We start from the raw sequence: 26,657 nt of genomic DNA on the forward strand, positions 1-26,657 counted from the left end.
TGGAAGTGAACTCATTAACATCTTTTAAAATTGTCATTTTTCAAACAGGAGAGACCTCCTTTCTATGATAAAATGATTTTTTGAAGAATCTAATCACTTTCATCTCAGCATCTTATCCCCTTAAAAATCATAAACAAAATTAAAATGTGGGTGTATAAACTTCTAAAAATATCATTATTATTTCTGTAAAAATGACTTATCAGGACATTATACTAAATATATACACACAACCACATGAATTATTTTGCATCAGCATTTCTTTCTTTTTAATTAAATGAAAGAAAACAGTTTATTTAATCAAAACAAATCTTGAAATATATTTTTAGATACACTTTAGCATGTTTAATGCACATAGGTTCCCAGATGTTGACATTACTGTGCAAACTTGAAGTACGTAGTTTTAGTCAGGATTTTTATTTTATTTTTCATACATGTATACCATCTATAAAATATTTAGGGTCAACAGCAAAAAGGGAAACCGGAAACGCACATTTTATTGTGGCCTTACTGTGATGACACTAGTGTGGCAAGGATAGCATAGCTCTTATCCTTAGACGAATTTGACTCGACTTTTTGGTACACTGTTTTTCCCTATAATAGCTCTAAAACTTCATTATTATTTCGGATTTCAAACATTTCGGTTGAGCATCACTGAAAAGACATTATTTGTCGAAATGCGCATCTGGTGCATCAAAATTGGTACCGTATAAGTTTTACATATAATAAATCATTGATTAACTTTTAAAACATTGTTTTCCATGTTTCAGGTCATACAGGATTTTCAAAGAGAAAAGGAACACAGAAGAGGTACTTTTTATCTGAATCAACACTTGAATTGACTGATCAAGAGTCAGAAGATACTTAAAGACAATAAAAGTTCTGCTTGTCGTTCTACAGGAAGCACAGATAATAATACTCAACAATATTATCTTTGTGAAAAGGCGAAGACAACGAACAGTGATCAATCTCAAAACTCTCATAAGACTCATCATGGAAGAATGTTGAAACACTTCTGGCAATTTGAAATCATTCTTACAATTCAAGTTGAAGATCAAGTATGGACACAGCAGCTGATATGCATATCTCAAAATATGACAGTATTTCTAATGATCTGCTGATATAAATATATTTCAGGATTTGATGACAATGGACTCCACCAAGAACTAGCAGAAAAAAGAACTGAATGGACATTGAAATGCAGAAAAAAGGCCACAAAGTTCTCCATTAAGTGGTTATATTGCCTCATATTTGTTTAAAACATTTAAGAGTGTCATTGAACGTCCTGAAGCAAAAAAAGCAATTTTTGTCTGAAAGATGTTTGTTTCTGAGACTCAAATGATTATGTTGAGCAAATTAGTAGCATGGTCAGTGATGTGCTTACTTCTGTAATTGTTCATTGAGTTTTGCATACATGTTAGCATATACTTATGAAACGTATTATGAACTATATTTCAATCTACAGAATGATACATTTTTTAACAGTTATCATGCATATATACATTGAATATTTCAAGTTTATATAGTAGAAAAATTAACTTGACTGTACTAAGGAACCTCATCAGTAGTCAGAAAAGTGAATTTGTAATCTGAAATTCTAATCTGATGATTATTTAGGTATTGTTGTACGTGTATTGCTGAATTAGACACATTCTATGATTCTTTCAGATCTGACCTTTTTGCACTTGTCTATAAACTTAAACAGAGACATTTTAGGGAATTTTATTTAAAAAAAATCAAATTCTTTTGTTATTCTATTAAAGCTTTTCTAACAACACATTTGTATGTAGTTTTTCCAGAATTTTGAAAAGTAAACTTGGTAGAGAGAATGGTATCTGTTAGAAATTGCATTTTAATGTGACCCCGTGGGGATCCGGGTTAGAATAAATCCTCAGTACCCCTTAATTGTCGTAAGAGGCGACTAAATGGGCGGTTCTGCGGATGAAACGGGGGAAAAAAACAAGGCCCCGTGTCACAGCAGGTATGGCACGATGAATATCCCTGCTCAAAGGCAATAAGCGCCGAGCAATAGGCCTACATTTTGCAACCCTTCACCGGCAATGGTGACGTCTCCATATAAGTGAAATATTCTTGAGAGGGACGTTAAACAATATTTAAACAATCATCAATCATTTTAATGTGACCCCCCCCCCCTTTCTGATGAATGATTGCTCTTTATGATGATCTGAATGAAATAAAAAATGTATTTTTCTTTTAAAATGTATATGTATGAACAACCACAGAGACATATTTTCATGTTTTCATTTTTTAAAATTCATTGTGTGTATAACACTACACATGCTCTAAAACCTTTGACATTTTGTCATGAAAATATATCATATATTCATACAGTAAAAAAGTACTATAAAATACATTTGCCGTCAGCAGAGTTTTTATATTTTGTATACAATAGTTTAGTTGACAATAAGCAAAGGATTTTTTAAAGTTTAATTCTCCACTATGACTGTAAGGGTATTTTAAAAACTTGGAAAATTTGCATAGTTTTCAAAATGTGACCATATGTCATTTCCATGACATTTTTGCACTTAAACAAAATGAATGTCAGCCATGTTGATTGTAGTTGCAAGAAGTGATTATCTGATTTATCAACTTGTAAAAAAAAATATATCAACAGCTATTTAAGATTTCATTTGATTTATCCTCAAATTTGGACAAAAACCAGTAAAATTTGACTTAAAATCTTGTTACAGAAGTTCTATTTTTAGAAACAGATCTACCACCTTGTACCAGTAGAATGATCGGGATAAAAAAAAATTCAGAATTTCAATTCATTTATTCTAGATATTACTGGCAAAGTTTGAATCCAAACAGATAATTTTGCTACTGGACCATTTTGCATGTTTTTCACTGAGACATCCTCTTAAAAGATATTCACGTAATTTGGGTTATGGGGTTCATTGGGGGTCCAGAGTTGATTTCCAGCATCAATATTGCTTTGCATTCAATTTTCAAATGTTTAATAATGGTCGTCATTTACCCTAGGGGTTCTCTACCTTGTTCTGGTGTTCTTTTCGCCTTGTCTTCAAAGCTTACAGCTGTAAAAGCAGTCATCAAACCCTTTATTCTTTGCCATATACAAAAAAATGACAAAATTCAGGCCAGCTAAACAATACTTCAGGGTAGAGTAGAGTTCTTGCCTGCTAGGCCTCGAGTAACCCTTAGAATTCTTCACTGTACCCTGTCCGTGTCTTGACTCATATAGTGGAAATAGGGATGTGAAATCTTTCCTGGCCACCAGGAGCCACCGGTTGGTACAACTATAGCCCCACCTGACAGGGCAAATGATAGTCCTACGACCGGGTCCTCTTCTTTGAACTCTTATTCCTTCCCCATTATCTTTAAAAAATTTACAGCTCTAAAAGAAATCATCAAACTCCTACATTTTTGATGAGATATGTAAAAATATCAAAGTTCGGACGAGCTAAAACAATACTTCCGTGTATAACAGCTTTTTTTACAGAATTTCTACTCCAAACAATGGACACTTTGTTTCCCCTCAGAGTAGAATTAGGGACTACAAATATCTCCCGACCATCAGGGACCAACAAGTGGTAGCACTAAAGCCCCAAACTGAAAACGGTAAATAATAGCCCTAGGAGTCCTCTACCTTGCCCTGATGTTCCTTCGGCCTTGTCCTCAAGCAATGCAACTCTAAAAGCAATCATTAAAGGACACATCGCATGTTTTTAAACTTTTTAATTTTTTCAGCAAAATTAATTCATTTCATGCCTAAAACTACTTTACATGTGTTTTAAATGAAACAGTTTGCGTAGTTTTCGAGTTTGAAAGCGATGAAATTCAAATCTTGCGATATGCATATTTTCTTCGATATTTTACGCGCCATTATCTGTGACGTCATATGCGACCTCGAGCGAGAAGATTTGAAAACAGTTGATAGCCATTTCATAAACAGATTAGATTTAATTAATTGACAAACAAACAATTATCACATTAACAGCTTGTAAATAACGCTACATTAGGGTGTTTTGTGCCGTTTAAGGGTGTACTTGCTGTCATTAGAGAGGATTTGGACTTGTTTTTTTCAATTTTCGAAGGAAGGTATGAGGGACAAGACGTGAATATTTTTTGTCGGCACAACGACTTTGCCTTAAAAAAACCCAGTAGAATTTGTCCCTGTACTTTTTCAAAGACGTAGATAAACTGCGAGAAAATGGTTCTATCGAAGCTACGCACTGTTACATATAGGCCTACGGCATATGCTTTCCGTTCTGCTCTCGAATTCAATACACACTCGCACCAACTGACCTTCACCTTGTAACAACATATAGGCAGAACTTTGCTAGCAGTGTCTACCAACTGGTAGTTTTAAAAAATTTAAAGATAAAAGATATTTGAACTTTCAATTATAAATAATAAAATATAATATTTCCTGACTTTGAATTGAATTATAATGCTTTCATTTTTTTAAGGAACGCGTAGTGGACGTGTTTGTACAACAACAGCACGCCGCACTCCCACTTCCTAAGTAACAACGTGTTGATAACAAAAAATAATGATTAGGCCTAATAAAATTGCTTTAATAAAATAATTTAAAAGTATTGTGATTTTCACAATAAGTTTGATCATTATTATTTTTTCTTTCTTTTCGAAATGCACCCGTGACAGTAAGCCTAGTTGTCAATGATACATAATCGTATCATAATTTAGGCCTATCTAACTTCTCCAAAAATAAATTTAATAATTATTGCACTGTTTATTTTAGAAAAGCAACAACGCTAATTACAGTTGTTTACAGAAATGGCATTACCAAATTGTGTTTAGACAGTGATCCCATGTAAACATTATTTACTCGCAAATTTATGCAGATTTCATACTCGCTTTTCTCGCTACATTTGGGTCGCTATTTGTATGCACTGGTGGCTAAAATATATAAGACTCGGGAAATTTGTCAACATTGAAATAAATGTTATCCATGGTAAATAAATTAGGCCCCTAAAACCCGAGTTTTTAAAAATATCTAACACTACTTTTACAACAAGTTGATCGACGAAGGTCGCATATGACGTCACTGTACCACGTGACTACCTATCTAATTAACTAGGCTTTTTGAAATCGGGGCTTAGATTTAAGTCCGTATTGTGGCTAATTATCGCAATACTTCAGCGAACGATCTATTACAATTAATTTCTATAAGCATAAGGATGACAAAATGCATATAATTCTGTATACTTTGAAAACACGAGATGTGTCCTTTAAACAATCTTTATGAGATAAAGAAAATATCAAAGTTCAAGTGAGCTAAAGAATACTTCCGGGTATCACGGAGCTAATCTGTGCATGGCATTAAGTACTTCTTATGATTCTCTACTTCACCCAATGGACAGAAATAAGGATTCTAAACTTGTATCGACCCCCATGAGCCACCTGGTGCTACCACTACAGCTAACTACACTAAGTTAAAAGCGGAAATGGTAGTCCGAGGGGTCTTCTACCTTTCCCTGATGTTGATTCTGCCTTGTCTCGAAACATTGCAGCTAGATAAGCAGTCCTTTAATCCGTTTTTACCAGTGCGATGTAGAAAATATCAGGCGAGCTAAAACACTTTTTGGTATCACAGAGCTCTTCTATGCATGATATCGAGTACCCCTCATGATTCCCTGCTTAAGCAAGTGCAGACTGTGTCCCTTCGTCCCCTCACAGAGTAGAAATAGGGACCTTAAAAATCTCCTGACACCCATGAGCCAACTGCTGGTTCTCCTACAGCCTGAAACTAAAGGCGTGAAATAATAGACCCAGGGGTACCCTATCCTGTTCAGTGTTCGTTCTGTCTTGTCATCAAAAATTGGTGGCATAAGAGGCCATCATGAATCTCTTGTATTGAGTAGGTCATGCGGAATGTCAAAGTACAGGTGAGTAAATCCAAAGGTTTTCATAGCACTGGTCGGAAGAAGGCATTACATCCCAGAAATTACACTACAAGTGTTTGTTTCATTATTTAATCCTTTTTCCTTACAGCACTTTCTCAAAAGAGTCCCTTTCTTGATTTCTTTTGTTAGATGACAATGCTTATCACTCTTCACGTGAGCTAATTTACAAAAAAGGTTTCTCAATGCAATATAATTTTGAAAGGATTGGCAGATGAAACGAGGATCAATCCTACGATAACAAAGCACCCCATATGATAGAGTTTTCCCTATCATATAAATCTATTCATTCCTATTTAATAACTAAGATCGTAATATTCTGGTGAGCGAAATTATCAATGTGCATTTACTTCAATGCATGTAAGATGACAAAATAATTTCCTCAAAAAGATCAGAAAATGTAAAGTGTGGTCAATTTTATTTGCTTCCATCCTTTCATTACAAATTACTGATAAAAATTCAATTGACCAATAATGTGTAACCTCTCATTTGAAGTCATGCGTGTTGCGACTGACATTTATTGATTCAAAACATGAAATTAATTAAAATTTTCCTTTAAAATAGGTTTCAAATTAAATATTTTTTAACAGTACTCTAAGTACTTTGATGATTTTCCTTCGTGGCTGCTAGCTTCTATGGATGCTAGTTAGTGGCTGTTAGCGTCAGCCTGATGTCTTTCGGATATGATCTGAAAAACGAAGGACATTGGAACGTTAAGGAGCTGTCACTGTTACTAATTTGAGCGTAATGAATAACTTCAATTTTGTGGTATTAAGGCAAAGGCTGGCGACATCTATGAATTTCCTTGTGGAACGTAAAACAACATACAAACAAAACACACAGACATACCGTCACAAGATACAAACAGACAGACATACAGTCACAACATACAAACAAATATACCATCACAACATACAAACAGACATACCGTCACAACATACAAACAAAACAAACATACCGTCACAGCATACAAACAAAACACACAGACATACCGTCACAACATACAGACAGACATACCGTCACAACATACAAACAAAACAAACATACCGTCACAACATACAAACAAACAAACATACCGTCACAACATACAAACAGACAGACATACCGTCACAACATACAAACAGACAGACATACCGTCACAACATACACACAAACAGACATACCGTCACAACATACCAACAAACAGACATACCATCACAGCATACAAACAAAACAGACATACCGTCACAACATACAAACAAAACAAACATACCGTCACAACATACAAATAGACAGACATACCGTCACAACATACAAACAGACATACATACCATCACAGCATACAAACAAACAAACATACCGTCACAACATACAAACAAACAAACATACCGTCACAACATACAAACAGACAGACATACCATCACAACATACAAACAAACAAACATACCGTCACAACATACAAACAAACATACCGTCACAACATACAAACAGACATACCGTCACAACATACAAACAAACAAACATACCGTCACAACATACAAACAAAACAAACGGACATACCGTCACAACAAACAGACATACCGTCAAAACATACTAACAGACAGACATACCGTCACAACATACAAACGAAATAAACATACCGTCACAACATACAAACAGACATATCGTCACAACATACAAACAGACATACCGTCACAACATACAAACAGACATACGTCACAACATACAAACAGACATACTGTCACGACAAAAGAACCTCCATCCTGTTTCATTAACGGTCATGTCTGATGAGTCACATGACCTATGGATACGACATTTCTTTAGTTGGGGATTGAAACCATACATACACAAAGTTCACCACACATAGAGGAACATTCAGCGAGGGATTCGGAATCATGTTCTGAGCTCACAGGGATATATCAAATCGACATATGAATGAAAGCTATCATTGTTAATAGACAAAACGTCATCGATATATCTAAATGTCGAATTGAAGGCCACAGGGAGAGATTTTTTCTTCTCGTGTAGAAGTTTTTGAATACATTTTACTTCATATGAATATAGAAACAGGTCAGCTAACAAAGGAGCACAATTCGTGCCCATGGGAATTCCAACAGACTGTTGGAAGACCTGATCACCAAAGACCACGAAGATATTGTCAATGAGGAACTCTAGCATATTTTTTATTTCAACTTCAGGGTACTTGTGCGTGGAATCAGAGTGGTGTTTAACAAGGTAAGTTTTTGAATGACTGATCACTAGATATGAATATTTCCTTTTTCCGTTTTTGTTGAAGAAGCAACTGTCTGTGATGTCAAAAAGTCTAGTCTTTAATTTATCGTGAGGAATGGTCGTGTATAGTGTTGAAAAGTCATAGGTTTTAATGTTATTGATTTGGGAACAATTTTGCGATTTCAAGTTTACTAAAAGTTCTTTAGAATTTTTTAGAGTCCACATTTGATTAACACCACTTCTGGCATATGTAGTCGCACAGTAAGTTTGAAGTTTCTCCTTCATAGCTGTTAATATTTTCGTGAGGAGCAAAGATAAGGGCTTGGTAGAGCACTTACTGGATCCAGCAATGTATCTTTGCTTGTAAGGGGTTTTATGTAGTTTAGGAATCCAGTATAGGTACGGTAACTCATATTCATTCGACCCATTGATTGGGGTATTAAATGTTTCTAAAACTGAAGCATGGTTTTGAAGAATTTCATCTTTTGAAAGGGCAGTTGGAGTAAAAGTATGATTACCAAAAGTGAAATTAATGCCAAGTTCGTTTAAAATACAGTTGTAATAATGAGCCTTACAAACAAAGACAATCTTGTTAGTAGCTTTGTCAGCTGGAACCAAAACATATTCCTCATGTAACCTATCTAATTCTTTTATCACTTCTGGTTTACTAAACACAGAAGGATAGATGGTACGTACTTTTGTTTTCATGTTTCTAATGCGGAATTTTAATATCCCTCTTATGCTTTTAACCCATTCTGACAATGTATCAAGTTCTTGTTTTTCATATTTAGCACATCGTCTGGCATAATCTTCGACAGAACTCATAATAGAGATGAAGTTCTGTCGCTAATTAAAAGACCGAGGCTCTCTGTATTTAGGACCTTTAAGAATAAGGGATTTGAGGTCCTCATTTTCAACTATATCAACATCACCAGTAATGACATGTCCAGCTGGACTATAGTTGAAAGAAAATGAAGAACAAGAACATGTTGGTGGATTACGTATAAGATGGTCTATATCTAGGCACTGCAAAGTTAGTTTATAATTAAAAAGTTTGGATGCAATGGTAGAAGTATAGCTGTAGGAAATACAGGGTGTAGACTTGAACTTGAAATAAGTTGGAATACACGACTGAACTCTTTTATGACGAAGTTTATTGCTTATGTTGACGGCATCTATTCCTTTGTTTGTAAATTTGAGCTTAAGGAACTGGCGGCATGATTTGGAAGGAATATCATCCATGGTCCGTGCTGGTTTATAGAGCCTGTGGTAGGCAACATCCATAATCATAGAGTTCAGTCTATATTCAGGTGTTGAGAAATCCAAGTATAGACTAGCCATAGCTTCTTCAAATAACGTGTGTAAAACTGTCAATGGAATAGAGTAAAGTTTTGTACGAATATGATGTGGACCTAATTGTCTGTTGACGTAAGGCAAAAGTGAATCAAACGTTACATCATTTATCCTTGGTCTTTTATATGAAGGATGTCCATGACTGCGTTTCCGTCTTTAGGTATTGGGAAAGAGTCCCATCACATTCACGTTATTTCCTTGCGGACGAGTCAAATTTCCCACATCATATACATTATCATTGCATCCATATGGAAATGCAGTGCCTAGTGTCCTGATCCAGTGATCTTCTCGTTGTCTACGAAAAAGGGTGCTTAATGTATGATTGTTTGTGTGATAGTAATTTTTTTCTAAACTCCTTACCCTCATGGACAAGATGGAGTGGTCCGGTGCATTAAAATGCTTGTAAAGAAGTTGGTTACCACCATCATTAATTTGCAATACATGCCCCGATATTCTTTTATTAAGTGAACCCTTGGTTTCTCCCATATAAATTAAGCCACACAGGTTACACTCAATGGCGTAGACAACGTTAGTAGGTTTACAGGTCAGATTATCAAACGTTTTGGTACAGAAACTACGTCCAGTTAGATTACTACTAAATTAATTTTTAGTGATCAGTATATCACAAGTTTTGCAATTTTTTGCAGAACATTTTGAGGTTGAACACATGGGGTCTGAAAAGGAATTATCAAAACTATCTCTTAAAGGAACATAACAGTCTTTAATTTGGGTATAAGAATTTTGGTTTCTGTACCAAAGCTGACAATCTGACGATTGTACATCAGACAAATCTTTGATATCTCGATGGATAATCCGAGGGACACCAACCGATCTGTAGGAACCCGTGTCCCTTATAGACTCCACAGAGTGTCACCTTTTTATACTGGGCGACGTGTCAGCCAGTATTGTTTCTTTATTGTGTATATTCATGAAGGAACATATATCGAGCGACAAGTATGCTCGGGGACAGACTGTCCACCAGCAGAAATACAAACTCGATGGTTAAATGCAAGGTGAAGATAACGAACAGTGATCAATCTCATAACTCCTATAGGCAATACAAAATACATAGTTGGGCAAACACAGACCCCTGGACACACCAGAAGTGGGATCAGGTGCCTAGGAGGAGTAAGCATTCCCTGTTGACCGGTCACACCCGCTGTAAAACCTATATCCTGATCAGGTAAACGGAGTTATCCGCAGTCAAAATCAGTGTGCCAAGAACGGCTTAACAATCGGTATGAAACACATCAGACAGCATTTGACCCAATGCAAGGTTGTATTGACGAACTAGATCGTTATAACGACCATAGAATTTGCGAAATGCTGACATTAAACGAGACTGTTGAAATCCCTGTATCATCAACTTGTTTGTCAGTAGCTTACCTCGATTTAAAAACTGACTATACGCAGAACAAGCTCTTGCATATCGAATCAGTTGAGATATATAAACACCATATACAGGTGATAATGAAATATTGCTACATAAATATGGGAAGTTGACGATGGAGAAGCTGAAATAATCCCGTTTGTCATACAGTTGAGTTGTCAGTTTGCCGTTAATGTCTACTTTCAATAAAAATAGTATATCAATGATTGGGTATGCATGCTTTTCCCAACATTTTCTTTACCCTAATTTTTGTCAGCTACCCACATTCTGAACAGCATTACATATATGTAACAGGGGATGTTTACTCCTCCTAGGCACCTGATCCCACCTCTGGTGTGTCCAGGGGTCCGTGTTTGCCCAAGTATCTATTTTGTATTGCTTATCGGAGTTATGAGATTGATCACTATTTGTTATCTTCACCTTTCATGCTAAAGATTTCTGATTTTTGTTATATGTCAACTAAAGCTACAAGATACCAGAAACATCGTGGTACTTAGGTTATTATCTACTTAAACCACCCTTTCAATTCATCTCTTTCTTTCTCGATTAATCCAACTTTAGTGAAAAAACAATTGAATATGGATGATGATTTTGATATTCCTCTTATACTTTTAATCCATTCTGACAATGTTGTACTTATACCCCAAATGCGGTTGTTATGAATATGGTCAGTTTTTAAATCGGGGCAAGCCACTGACAAACAAGATGATGGGACAGAAATTTCAACAGTCTCGTTTAAAGTCAGCATTTTGCATATTCTATGGCCGTTATAAAGATCTAGTTTGCCAATACAACCTATCATTGGGTTAAATGCTGTCTGACGTGTTTCATACCGATTGTTAGATCGTTCGTGGCACACTGACTATGGATAACACCGTTTATCTGATGAAGATATAGGGCTCACGGTGGGTGTGACCGGTCGACATGGGATGCTTACTCCTCCTAGGCACCTGGTGTGTCCAGGGGCTCGTGTTTGGCCAACTATCAATTTTGTATTGCTTATGGGATTGATGAGATTGATCACTGTTTGTTATCTTCACCTTTTCTTGATTGGAATCGAATTGTTCCTCATATTATTCCTCTACAAGCTCTTCTGGACTCCTATTTCGCGACAGACGTTAACACATTAAAGACCCCTAACTGCTACGGCTCTGCGTTATGGTAATTAACCTACAACTAATGACGTCTCAACATGACGTGATGATAACAAACAACATGAAGTACATTCAGAGCAAATCAGTTATTTTTATTTTACCAAAATATTTCTCATTCATACATATTATAACAAATTTCATTGTGGAAAAATTCAATGTTATGACATTTTTAATAACGAGATGCATGTAGCTGACACTTTTACATACATGAAAGGTGAAGATAACGAGCAGCGATCAATCTCATAACAACGAAAGGTGAAGATAACGAGCATTGATAAATCTAAAAACTCCTATAAGCAATAAAGATGGAGAGTTGGGCAAACCCAGACCCCTGAATATAGAGGTGGGATCAGGTGCCTAGGAAGACTATATCAGAACACCACTGCATCTTCAGATTTCTCCTTGTTCGTCTTCAAGAAGAAAGACAATATGAGCAACATTCAAACTTGCACTTTATTATCACGTCCATCCATCTTTAAATCATGTTACGCCTGAGTAAAAAAGGAAAAGCAAACTACAGCAAATAAAAACTAACTGCAGATACTCTTTAGTATAATTGGTAAAATCGTTTGACTGCTATATATACGAAAGTAAACTAATTCATTTGCAAGGCAATTCGATTCGTACAGTAGGGAAAGTTTGCAATATAATTCAGTCTTGGTAAAAGTCTTGTTTCAACAATCTGATGCAGGAAATGTTTTTCTGCAGTAAACCTAAGTAACCTTTCCTTTCTAAATCATGGGCAGAAACCGATTTATTCATTATCATTTTTTCTCCTCCACACACCTTCTGCTCAAAGGATTTAAACAACTTTGATATTTTTCTATCGTATTGGAATCCAATTGAATGTTCAAAAGCTGCTTCTATATCAGATTTAGTAAGGATTTTCAAGCATTGTACATACAAGTGGTCAATAGCTTTCGCGAGAATGTAATCGTTCTTTAGAATCATCGTCGTTGGAATCAGTTTCCAAAGATAATCACGCGTCTGCTTTGGCGCCAAAGATGAAAATACCACTCCCAGTTTCATTTCGCTGTCATCTGTTCTAATGAATTCCCTGATGGAAACACCGGTTATGTCACATTCCAAATTTCGAAAATCATCGTCTATTTCTGTCACAGCAATTTCAATATCGTGATCAATATCTTTGATTATTTTCGAGACATTCGGTCCTGTACACCAGATGCGAATACCACTAACGATCGTCTTGAGCAAACTGTCCCTAAATATTCCAAAGGGGGCTTTCACTAAAGATGTATCGAATGGTTTCAAAATTTCATTTTGCCCAGCTTTGGAATTGATATAAGTGTAAAGATCATTGGATATTTTTTCTAATTTGGATTTGACACATTCTCGAAGTCGTTCCTTTTCCTGAAAAAAGCATCATGTATTACATAACCTTACATCGTGCAATTGCAAAACGTTTCTTTTTCTTACTTTCTTTTCTTATAATCCTGGACCCACCCAAATCCTACAACAACGTTCATTTTAAATCAATTTAAGAATAAAAGTTCCCATGCTATCTTCAAAAGTGTATATTACAATATGATAAATGCATGTCTGAAAACTGTATTCTGAATACAGAGTCATATGTTTCTAAAGTTGGTGGTAATAGTAATGATTTTTTAATGAAAATAGTAGAATACCAAATGTGAACAATTTTATAATCCTATAAACAATACAGAATAAAAAACATGGCAATCATGAACCCTTAGAAACACGAGAAGTTGACAAAGGAGTAAGAAAAGAAAACAACCCATGTTGAACTGTTACAAGCACCGTAAATCCTTCTGTTTCAATCAAGTAAGCGGAGTAATCCTTGATCAAAGTCAGTAAGGAAAGACTCGTCTAGCAACACGTCAGATAGTATTCGATCTAATGATAAGTTATATTTGCAAACAATATTGTAGATAGAATTTACCATGAAACCTTGACTAAAAGGTGAAGATAACGAACAGTGTTCAATCTCATAACTCCTAAAAGCAATTCAAAATAGATAGTCGGGCAAACACGGACCCCTGGACACACCAGAGGTGGGATCAGGTGCCTAGGAGGAGTAAGCATCCCCTGTCGACCGGTCACACCCGCCGTAAGCCCTATATCATGATGAGGTAAGGTTTAGAGTTGTTTTTGAGAAATCATGATTATTTCTTGTTTCCTATACTTTCTAATTTGTTTTGTTTATAGGAGTTCCTTATCTTCACTTTGATATTCGAGTATAACCTACAAGAAGGTGAATTGCGTAGTCATTGCGTAAAAACTAAATACAAAAGTGTTATGTAACGTATTTTCAATCGTAATTTGTTTCCTGAAATTCAAATCAGCAAATGGTCCATATTGATCTTTAAACTTCTGTTTATATAGCTGCTGTTTAACCACTCTAAATACATGATTAACCTGTGCGTAATGAAAATAATCTCAAACAGCCACACTAATAAAGGGCGAGATCAAAAGATCAATGTCGGATAAAAATCTAAATTCAAATAGTTAGGGGAGGAGGGTAAAAATTCAAGTAAGTTTCTGTCATCCGATATCGATTACACTTGTGGAAAAAGAAAAAAGTCAAATGACTGTTGAAAACCACCTAATATCATATTTTAATGAACATTTAATAATTTTAATGTACACTTTCATTTGTGAATAAACAATAGAAAAGGTATACAGAGTGTTATTTATACGCGTAAGTTTTTATTTGTTCTTACGATTATTTTCAACATTCGCCATATCTAGTTTTAAGGGGAACGTGGTGAAAACTAAGTCAATTTAGCTTTTTGTCGGACATTCAACTTTTGATCTCGTCCCTAAGTGGCTTCTTTTATTTCGAGTTCACTTGGATATATTAATATCAAATTAAAATATGTCTTCTCTTACCTTGGATATTTTCTTTTGAATGTTTTGAAGAGCAGCGGTCCGTGATTGAGGATCTTGGTCCCTATTTATTTTCGCTAGCATACAGCTTTCAATTTGTGTCAAAAGTTTTTCTAAAAACCTGTGATTTATGAAATTCATTTATGGTTGATATAGCATACATGAATGAAAGAAATCTCAAAAATGTATGTAACATTTTCTTTTTAAAAAGTATTCATAAGATCTGTATTTGTTTCATTGTACTAATTTGATATATCATGCCAATTTTAATTATTTTACTTCAGGTGTTTGTAGTAGCGCCTCTCTAAATTAACATCGATTGATCGATGAAGTAGATCAAGGAATCTCCGGAATTCATCACTCAGTTCAGTATTCTGCGTCTACAAGTAAATGTTACTGACACATAACCAACAGTGATCAATCACACAAATTCTAGAAAAATACGGCTAACACGGACCCTAGACACAGCCGAGGTGGGATCAGGTGCCAAGTTCTATACCTTGACAAGATAAACGGAGTAATCCGTAGTTAACTTTAGTATGTAAAGTTTGATCTAACATTTGGTAGGAAACACTATTTTGTATTGCTTATAGGAGTTATGAGATTGATCACTGTTCGTTATCTTAACCTGACACTTCAGATAGCATTCGACCTAATGGCAGGTTGTATTTGTAACGGTGAAGATAACAGTGATCAATGTCATAACTCCTATAACGAATACAAATTAAGAATTGGGTAAATACGGACCCTTGAAGACACCAGAGGTGTCATCATGTGCCTAGGAAAAGTAGGCATCCGCTGTTGGCCAATCAAACCCACCCTGCGCCCTACATCTTGAGCAGTAGAAAGGAGGACCCAAAATCAAAATCATTGTGTACACAATAGCCTAACAATTTTTATGAAACATGCCAGATAGCATTTGACCCAATGGCAGGTTGTATTGGCAAACCAGATTGTTATAACGACCATAGAATTTGCGAAATGCTGACTTTAAACGAGATTGTTTAAACCCCTGTAACATCAACTTGTTTCTCAGTAGTCAACTTTGATTTAGAAACTTTTCACACACAGAACAAGCTCTTGCGTGTTGAATCATTTATGAAGAGACATCAACGCCGGGTATATGCTAAAGAACAAGGTACGATTGTGTACATAAAAAGACCCCAAATTTTCTCTGATTTAAATGTGTCTTGAATCAAGCTTGATATTTGTTTTGAATAAGTTCAATACATGCCAAGTATACTATCTCAACTTAAATCAAAGTTATTTGTAATTTTATAACATTATTACGTCATGAATAAGAGTTTGTACCGCCATTTTTTAAAAAGAGTTTAATAACTGTTAAATTTGATCCAGATTATTGCTTAAGAAAAGGTGTACCCATCTGTCAAGCAAAATGCAATTAATATATATTGTGTATTAAGAGAAGACGAAAAATGTATTTGAATATGAATTTGCTCGACGCATGGGCTGTATGTTTTCTGTAAGGAAAACACCCTGAATTTATGAAATTTTCATTGATTTTGGCATTTTTGGCAATTTTATGCCAACTTCAACCTCTTGTCATACAACACAAAGCAATTTCGGATCAAATTAAACGTAGTTTTGATTTGCTTATATATTCCTTATTTGAATGCCATATTTTGGGACCCCTGCTGAAATCGTCTATTTTCTGGACCAGATGACAGTAGAAACTGTACCTACTTCTTTTACAGTCTTTCATCGGCAATGACGTTGTCTCCATATGAGTGAAAAATTCTCGATCAGGGCATTAATAATGTATAAATAACCAATAAATCATTGGCTTATCATATCCTTGCATGTCTAATAATTTCATCAATGGGTTATGAAAAATGGCTGCAGACATTGTTGACGCGCGAAAGAACAAAGGAAGAGAAAGAATAGAAACCGATCAGAAACAATAACAGCTTGAATTAAGAGAGCTGTGATAAGTCGTGTAGCAGGATGTAGGTGCAGTTGACACTAGATACTATTTGAATGTACACTGTTCCTATTTAATGTACATGTTTAATTGAATATTGAAATATTTTACGATATGCGATTTTGATAATCAGTACTCGGTTGAGTACCCGGTGAATCCTTTCTTTTTTACAATGGTAAACCAAAGTACAAACGTTTTCATTTTAGTAAATCAAACCGTCAAAATCCTCAGTTTAGGAAATTGAACTATCATAGTCTTTGCTATAATAATCTATGATTCGATTTCTAAAAAAAATATATTTCAATAAGTTTCCTTCATACTCTAGAGATGTGAGTGAGTACTTGATGCTACATGTACACTTAAGAATTCTAAGGGTTTGTGTCGGTACATAATTAGTGCAGTGTACATATTGTCGTCGACTACAGTTTCTATCGTCTTAAATTGGGAAAAGGGAAGGCCTTGGCATATATTGTTATGGGAGACAATATATGACATCGGGCGAGAGCATATACCGTGATGTTATGTACATGAACAGCGGCGCTGACAACATTATGACCTGAACGACAGTATGTAGGCTACTTTCCCCATTATATTTACTTATAAAATCAAGAATTGTTAGTGTTTCGTGTCGGATGATGCATGAGGAAAATGACAAATATTATTATATGTTATATAGATTTCTTATACATTAACTTCACAAAGGTTGTCAACTAAAATGTTGGGTTTTTTTTAAAGAACATATTAGAAGACTGTGAAATGTCTAATATATTGTATAATGTTAACCGCATGAGTACTAACTGGATTATCTGTCATGTTAGATAAATGTTGAAAGATCAATTTATTGAGGACTGGATATTGAAATGTAACAAATCTTTTAAATGAATAGCTTACGTACTTTTTACAAATCTTACTTTCAAATGTCAAGAATATATACATATAATGTGAAATATTTAAATGCATAAAGAACGTATATTAACAAGATTTACACCTACAAATCATAAATAACCCATAGAAACGGGGAGGTAGCTAGATATAGATCGAAATCAAAGAAAACGTCATATTTCCCGCTCTGATATTGGAGATGAAATGCATTATATTCTAATTTGTCATGCTTTGAATGTTATTAGGTGACATTATATAACATAAATTTCATTCTAGACCTAAGGTTAATTGTTACCAATATTGAAATATAGAAACAACAATCAAACAAATTCGGTTGAAATCCAGTCCGCTATATTCACAATATCAAGATACCTTCTAAGGATATATTGCATATGTGTACTTACGCTCAGATCTGACAGACTAACTCTGAATATATTCTCTTTGACAATCAAAGGCCATTCCTTTTCTAGGTTCGTTGTAACAGCAGACCATGTTTTTTCTGTCTCACTTCTTTCCTGCGTTCCGTCACTACTGCTTCCTGGCAGTTCCTGTATTGCGTCCCATTTTGTGGTCATGAATATTGCTGAGCTTGCTTCAAACCATTCCAAGTCTCCCATTTTCACCAGGACATTTTCCAGAAGAGTGGGAAGCTTTATTAACAATCATAAAATAGTATGTACATTTATTATGAAATTGTCGTGATAACAGGAACATTTATTATATACAATTACGTTTCGCTTGTGATGGATATTATATCTCATGTGAATAAGCTGAATGAATACACGGCACAAAAGACTTAGAGTTGACAATTTGGTTATTCTCTCTTAGACAATCACAGCAACTTTTTGTATTTATATGAAATTTTTCCAAGATGTACACCCGTTCGACAGAAATTGACCATGTACGTACACCATCAAATTTGTATACATCTGCTGTAACGAACAACAAAAATAAAAGTACATGCATTTTTTTAAAATTCTTCTTGCCTTTCGGAAACTTCCCCCCAACTGCATGTTTTAATTAAAACTGACCTCATGAGAATCAGTCAGATTGCAATATACATGTACTGTTAACAAGTGGAGGAGGATGCTTCATCTATAAACTTATGTATCTTAGAAAACTAATTAATCTATTGCAGAATCTTACTATTCCTTCAAAGCCACCGGCACGAGATACATCAATAAGAAAGACTACAGCCAAAGCATCAGGCATCAATTGTGTGACGTCATGTAGCAGTTCGCTCACACGATTATTCTCATTCGTCGACGGGGTATCCACCAACGCTACAGCTCTCTGCAAGGAAAATCATGAATAAGAACATCATCTTTCAGAAGGTTTTTGATTGATATAAACTCTTGCAGATTCAAATGAATATTAATCTTTGCATAAACGGTTACCCTGACATTAGAGAGGGGTACGTGAACATCAATAGCTGATATGAGCGAACAATTGATTTGGTCAGGATCACATATTTCCTGAAGTCGCAAGGATAGAGCTTCTGAATCTCTGAAGTGTTCTCGTTCGGGTTCCGTGTCATCCTCCTTATGAACGACAATATTTCTATCTCCATGATGACTTATTGTAAACGTCACGTGAGTAGAGATATACATCGGAGTATCGAAAATCTCATCACCGATCAGAGCATTGATGAGAGTTGTTTTCCCCGAACAATTGTCCCCTTGAAGAATAAAATAGAAACAGATTGTATATGTTATTAAAACCATCCAAATGCATTCATTAGATTCACTTTAAGCTGACGAACAATTTATAAAGTTACTCTTCAATATAATGTCGAATCATGATAATACGTCTCGGGTAAAGCTTAGGAAGCCATTGTATTCCGTCTGTTAATTTTTGTAGCTGGAAGATAGATTTTACTCAATTTCATCAAACCTGAAACATTTGATGACTATTCAATTAGTCAATTTAAAATTGAATGTAATACAATAGGATAGAGCTGAAGTAGATAAATTTGATTATGGCACAATATAGTTTTAATTTACAATTATTACTCAAAATCACAAAAAAAATATGTCCATTGCCTGTACTTAAAATATAGAAAAACACCTTTGTAAATAAAAGTATATTAATTTACTTCCTCTAAAATAAATGGGAAATAGAAAACACAAATATAAAATGTTTAATCAAATATAAGGGTTATTCTTAAATCATATTTAGAATTAGCATATCTTAGAAATGACTTTAAAATGCAGTTGTATTTATGCATCAATGGTCAATATGCGATTTCATAACATTTTACCAAGGTGTGTAAAATCCCTTAAGGTAGCCTTTTTAAGTGATTCAAATAACTTCTGCTGACCTACATAATTTACCACACTCAGTATTGAGGACAATATATCCAGCAGGGGAAAATGTACGTATGAAAATCCCACGCTCGCGGCGCCCTTTTCATTTTAAATGAAACGAAAAATAGATTCTGATTAATTGAAAGTATTAATAAATTTTGTAAAACATAAAACGCCTGCAAAAGCAATAGTTATTTCAAAGTACTTTATTTGATTTCAGTATTCTTAAACAACAATGCTTTCTCAAAAGTATATGTGATTTTCATTGTTCTTAAACACACATGTGGTCATGCCATATCCATGACCATGTCAACATTGTCCACATCGGAATTTACCTGCAACTATGACTTTATAATCACTCCTAGACATATCCCGATCTAAGTCATCCAACGAGTCTATGTAATTTGGGAATGTTGCTGACAGTTCCTCTTCAAATACATCTTTAAAGACTCTATCTTCTAAGATTATTCTCAGGGAAGACGACACTTCTTTTATACGACTAGCAAAGAGCTCATGACCATCTTGTTGTTGAAATCTGGAGCTCTCCATCACTTGTAAATTTCTTGGTAAAATATGGTATTGATGTGAGCAAGTGTAACAATAATATTGATATATTGGAAAATACGTGCACACATCTCAACAGACCAGTGTTTGAAATTTGTATAAAACATCACTTAATTCATTAAGGTTTTTTATATATAGCTGAATGACTACGATATACAAGACATAACTACAGGTATTTTCAAACGCGTCACAAAAGTGTTTGTTATTACAGACCCTAAAGCGTATTATTACACCGGTGGAACAACGAACAAACGTTGAGCGGTTTGGGAACGAACGGTTTTGTTTGAGGAACAAACGCTAAACGGTTTGAACGAAACGGTTGGGAACGCACAGTTCTCATAAAGAACGGAGCGCTTTGGTCCAAGCTGGAAACGAACAGTTTGGCCTCAATTTTGTATTCTTTCGTTACTTATTCATGCATAGACATTGCGAGAAAGAGAGAAATTGCTCATTGCTTCACCAATGTAAAGTGCTTTAAAACGTTTGTGATTTTTTTTTTTATCAAATGCATATTCATAATGAACGTATCCAAAATGAATAGATCAATACATGAACATGCAATTTGATAATAAATAAGAATTTAGGATTTTAAGGAAGTTAGCTCCTGAGCTTTTGAGCACAACTGCGCAGGATGCTACAACTAAGTATTTACTGGTTCAATACTGATTCCATTCGTGCAAACATGTTACACATCCATTGTTGAACCCTATCCCGTTGAAAAGATTTGTGTCAATTCAAATTTTGAAAGGGTTTCACAGGGACTATATTTTGTGGCGGAAGGATTCATTAATCAAAAAGTTCTAAATATGCATGATTTTACAGTATCGGTTTCATCCGATGTATTGTCTATTTTGATTATCCTATACGTGTATTTCAGTTTTATAATTTATGATACAGGTAGCTGAGACTTGGAAGTAGTTCAAATGTTGTAATTTATTAACTTGGTTGATATATTTTTCCAAACAGAACACCGATTGTTCAAAACGTATTCATTTATCGTAATTTTGTATAAAAATTCAGTATTTTCACCAATAATTCAAGCATTTGATCTTTAATATCCACTTTTTAAAGTGTAAGACCATACCTTGAAAATTATGTAAAATTTTAGAAACTGACCTTACTCCTAATATGTCCTTTTAAACTCTCAATTTTGATATCATAAAAAATTTCGTATATCAAGTGCAAAAAGGTGATTATTCATTTCCATTACTAGTATCATGTCACATTTTATGTCCAAACTACTATCCCTAGTTTTAACCTTGTACAAAAGAATTAGATGTATATAATTTATTCCTAACTTGTTTCCATAAAGGTAAAGTTAATGATGTTCACCAGGTCTAAATTTAGATACCTGTGTATATATGCACTTGAAATACCAGTTGCAAGTTAGTTTGGGCGTAGCAGGCAAGGCGTGCATAGCCATAGTTGGCACCCTGTTTTTTGTATATTGAAAACTTCACTTACTAATTTCTCTTATAAACCAGATTGTCTTCACTTCACTTCTGAGGTAAGTTTATCTGTATTCAATATATTTAGTAAATACCGTAATGCATTGCAAACAGCTTTGCCATTTTCTCTTATCCTACAACTTTATAGTAAAGGTAATCTCAAGTTTGCATATTGTATATGTAATATTGTTTCACACGTCATAATGTACCAGTAGTGAGTATATCATATCAAAGTAATGAGTAGAACTTTATGCTCATAGAGTAGTAGTAAAGTTACATATGCGTAACGTTTTGTATGTGTAGTACAGTGTACAGTGTATATACGTTGTATACCAAAATATGCGATGTATACAGTAGTGGTAAAATGTAAAACCACAATATCAACGTTATAGTGGATTTATCAAATGTACAGTATGAAGTTTACGTACATAGTAAACTGTTGTGCAACGATACAGTATGTATTCTTGAAATGACATTTATATTATAGATCCAAGGTACAAGTAGACCAAATACAGAAAATATTGCCTTTCGAAAGTTATACCTCTGTCTGTCAAAGTTTGGGAAGAAGAGCATATGTGGAAGCAGAAACCAACTTTAATTATTTAATGAACTGTAGTAAACAAAACTGTAATATGTAAAAGTGGAGAAATATATATATATCTATATATATATATATATATATATATATATATATATATATATATATATATATATATATATATATATATAATCCAAATAGAAAGAGTTGATATCACACAGTCAAAATAATTCAATAAAAAAAGCAGGAAAATATACAGTTCCAAAATATATTTAAATCACTAGCGCTTTCTGGATTTTAACATCCATCCTCAGGTGAATATAAATTAATAATGGAACTGTATATTTTCCTGCTTTTTTTATTGAATTATATATATATATATATATATATATATATATATATACCTTGGATCTATAATATAAATGTCATTTCAAGAATACATACTGTATCGTTTGCGGGAACGAACGGTTTGAGGGAGAGAACGCTTTGAGGAAACAGACGGCTTTAGATGAGAAAGCAACGATTTTGGTTGGAAATGGAAAGCTGAACGGTTTAAACAGAACGGTTTGATGTTCTTATTTAGAACTGAACGGTTCGTATGGTGTAGTAGTTCTCTTCAGCGTCTGTAAATTATTTCGATACTTAGGTACATCAATTGTGTTTCATACTATTGTTAGGCCGTTCTTTACCCACTGAGTTTTGGCTACGAATTATTCCGATTGTCTGATCAAGATATAGGACTTATGGCAGGTGTGACCGGCCGACAGGGGATGTTTACTCCTCCTAGACACGACACCGGATCACACCTCTGGTAACCCTATCCGATTTTTTATTCTGACGTTTTCGGTATAGGGCTACAATTCCATAGGATCTCCGTAATGGTGCAAAATAAATTTATGAATAACCGATAATAAGCTCCGTGTATTAGTCCCAAATGTTTTGTATACCAAAAGGAGTACCAACTGTGTGCTTGAGCATGTCTAATAAAGGTGTTTTTTCATTAAACATCATGTACCGCATGCAAAATTCTTCGTCTGCTCTGCCATGCTTGTTATCGCGAGATCTCGTAGGTGGATCTACTGAAAAACTTAAACATTGACAATCTGCGCAAAAATGTAGATACTCGAGCCACTCCGACAAAGAAAGAGAAATCATATGGTTACAGAAATAATTTACACTCTGCTGTTCGTGTTTGAACTTGATATTAAATCTAAACCTTTTTAATACCGACGAAATAACTTTCGCATCCGTACTTCTCCATTGATGTAAACACTACCTTATATGACATATGCAACTAACTTGACAATCGGAAGTTGAAACTTCAGTATATCAAACATGGCGCACAAATATGAATCGAGAAATTGAAATATATCAAAATTGTTGAAAACGGTAGAATAGAGCCTCACAAATCGCAAGTTGTGGGTTTTAAAAATTTATATATTGACTAAAAAACATAGAATATCATTTTATTTACATAATGAAAGTCAGCAAATGTTTAGAATGATTGAAAATGTTGCGAGAGTGAATCACTCCCGCATTTCCACCATTACTGAGATCCTAAGGAGTTGTAGCCTTCTCCCAGTACTACAAAATTGCAGCTAATGGTGTGTTCCAGGGGTCCATGTTTCCCATACTCTTAATTTTGTATTGTTTATAGGAGTTATGAGATAGACAACTCTTCGTTATATCACCTTTTCATGATACTACAGCTTTTATACGGGGAAAATACAGGGAAGGAGTAACTACGTTATTGATATTATATTTTGTCTGAAGCAAAGATATCACTGACGTATCTTTATACAGGATATTCATGTATTATCTTTAATTGTATAAAAATTACAGGATGTGCTACTTATTGCGGAAACTTACGAATCATTTTCATTTCGTGAGCCAGTAACTGGGGTTCCTGAAAATAAATCATTATAAGAACATTTCATTGGATATGTACTGAGAGGGTGCAGGATTGGAATACAGTAAGATAAGTATATTTCCTATTTCACGTTGATGATACTTTAACAAATGTAATTGCATTATTAAGTTATTTTTAATGTTTAAAAGTTATATACATTTCTTTGAATCCTGACCATCAGCGAACATACAGTTTATAATTACATTTACTAGCATTCTTTTCAATACAACATATTTAACCAATATTCCTCTTTCGTTCCTACATAAACGTTTGAATCCATGGAATAATCACGGCCCCATGATTTCAACGAGCTTAAGTCTTCACAAGTGGATACCTGCATATTGTCTAGACAGTTTCACATGTCGTTCGAGTATATCCTTAAAACCCGAGATCTCATGTCGCGGCAGACGTTGACATGTTAAAGAACCCTCAATCAAACGGTCTTACGCACCAAGCATAGGTCGGTATTTGTGGTTCTTCTGATATTGCAATATGAGTGAAAAGGCATCGATGGGATGTAAAACAAAATTGGAAAGAAACAACTAGTCTTTTATGATATGATTTTGTACAACACAGAACGAACATCTGATGAGTGTTGGATAATACCAAGTTTGGTGAAATAAGCGATGCCCACCGCACATGGTCAAATACGAAACAAATAATGATATACTTGTATTGATATTACCATTACCTCCATAAATAGTCCGTGCTGTTCTTGACTCCACTTTTACAAATCCCCTCTCTAGCTCCAAATCACTAAGAAAAGATATATCTGTTGATTTTGCACAAGATACAAAATGATTTACGCCATTTTTTGATGTGTACATTTATAAATACATGTCGCTAGACAGTAATGACGCCTTCTATCTTCATGAATAGTTTTTTTTTTAAATCTTACCTTGACTGAGTTTCGAGTTCGCATGTATCTTGGGAATCACTCATTTTCACTTCAAAAATATTTTCTATTTGCCACTATCGAATGCAGAGTATGTGTCGGTGACATTGATCTGTCAGCTTGTCGGCAAAGTTTACTAGAGATAAAATAACTGTCTAATCGATCGAGACGAGGGTTAAATTTCATAATAGTTTGTTGACGTTAAACTTGATGGAACCCCACGCGGGTGATATCAATTGGAATATGCAATAATTTCCTCTCGTTGACAATGTTTCAAAATACAGTTCACATCATTTAAATTGACATTTTCTGACTGTAGTATTTATGTAGCTTGTCTCTCACACATATGTTTCGTGCTTACCTTTTGCATACCATATGATATCAAACATATGGAGCCCTTAAACATCATACACGTCACATACCTTACCATATCATGCCATATCATACCATATGATAAAATAGCATTGTTTGTATGCCTCAGTAGTACATTTAGGAACAATTTTACAAAACAAAATATCTGCTTATATTTTTATATATCGTACAAGTTTTAAATAAATCTGTTAAACTTTTTTATATAATTTGGGAATAAACCTTTGTCTAAAATATATATTCGTGTTCTCATCTGTTATTGAAATGGAGATTTGGAACTCTTTTCCAAAATGAGGTGTTATTATTTAAATCCTATAGTATACTAAATTATGCCATAACATGTTGGTGTGAAAAAGAATTCTCACTACTCACCCTAGGGTGTCATGCATAGGTTAAACTTTGTCGCACTTCACCTAAAGCTGGTGAATATTTAGATTAGGGCGTAAACAACATACTAACAAACCAAGATTAATTTTTTATGTCCCTAAAGCTATTCCATAAACATATGGAGCCAGACATACAATCAACTGTGACAACAAAGATTTAGATCTCCAACAAAGAAGCATTATGAATATGTCCTCATTTATGTTTTTAAATAGAAGTGGTTAACTGCAGGATAGAGCATGTTCGTTGTAATTTGTAATACATATATTTGACTTTAAAGATAAAACTTATGCAGCTTTCATGTATGAACAATTAATGTTCTTGAAGCTAATGTTGACGACTCTTAAGTCACGTATACAGAAATTGTGTACTTCAAACCAATCAGTTTCTATTTATGTGTGCTTTCTTTACAACATTATTTGTTTCTCCGTTGTCTTCTTTTGCAAAATGTAGTCTTACTTGAAGGGTTTTCAAGTTGAAGTACTTGTCATGCATTTTGTAGAGTGCAATACTAAAGGAGTATAGACTATCAATATTGTAA

General features: G+C 34.5%; 1 protein-coding gene across 3 annotated transcripts; it reads right to left on the reverse strand.

Moving 5' to 3' along the window:
- Positions 1 to 6,070: 6,070 nt before the first annotated feature.
- Positions 6,071 to 25,521, reverse strand: LOC125662632 (uncharacterized). 3 transcript variants are annotated; one of them, XM_048894914.2, is made up of 10 exons: positions 25,367 to 25,521; positions 25,160 to 25,224; positions 24,429 to 24,465; positions 20,345 to 20,571; positions 19,101 to 19,381; positions 18,850 to 18,996; positions 18,108 to 18,353; positions 15,159 to 15,259; positions 14,883 to 15,000; positions 6,071 to 6,591 (listed from the first exon to the last, which is right to left on the reverse strand). In XM_048894914.2, the coding sequence occupies exons 1-10, from the start codon at positions 25,408 to 25,410 to the stop codon at positions 6,550 to 6,552; spliced, it is 1,308 nt and encodes a 435-aa protein (XP_048750871.2). In that variant the 5' UTR covers positions 25,411 to 25,521; the 3' UTR covers positions 6,071 to 6,549. The 3 variants fall into 3 exon arrangements, with proteins under 3 accessions (XP_048750871.2, XP_048750870.2, XP_056002370.1); XM_048894913.2 differs by lacking the exon at positions 6,071 to 6,591 and adding an exon at positions 12,447 to 13,382 and having other exon boundaries at positions 25,367 to 25,517; XM_056146395.1 differs by lacking the exons at positions 6,071 to 6,591; positions 25,367 to 25,521 and adding an exon at positions 12,447 to 13,382 and having other exon boundaries at positions 20,345 to 22,090; positions 25,160 to 25,209.
- Positions 25,522 to 26,657: the final 1,136 nt, after the last annotated feature.

This window comes from Ostrea edulis, chromosome 8 (assembly GCF_947568905.1).
Source record: "Ostrea edulis chromosome 8, xbOstEdul1.1, whole genome shotgun sequence".
Classification (NCBI taxonomy): Eukaryota; Metazoa; Mollusca; class Bivalvia; order Ostreida; family Ostreidae; genus Ostrea; species Ostrea edulis.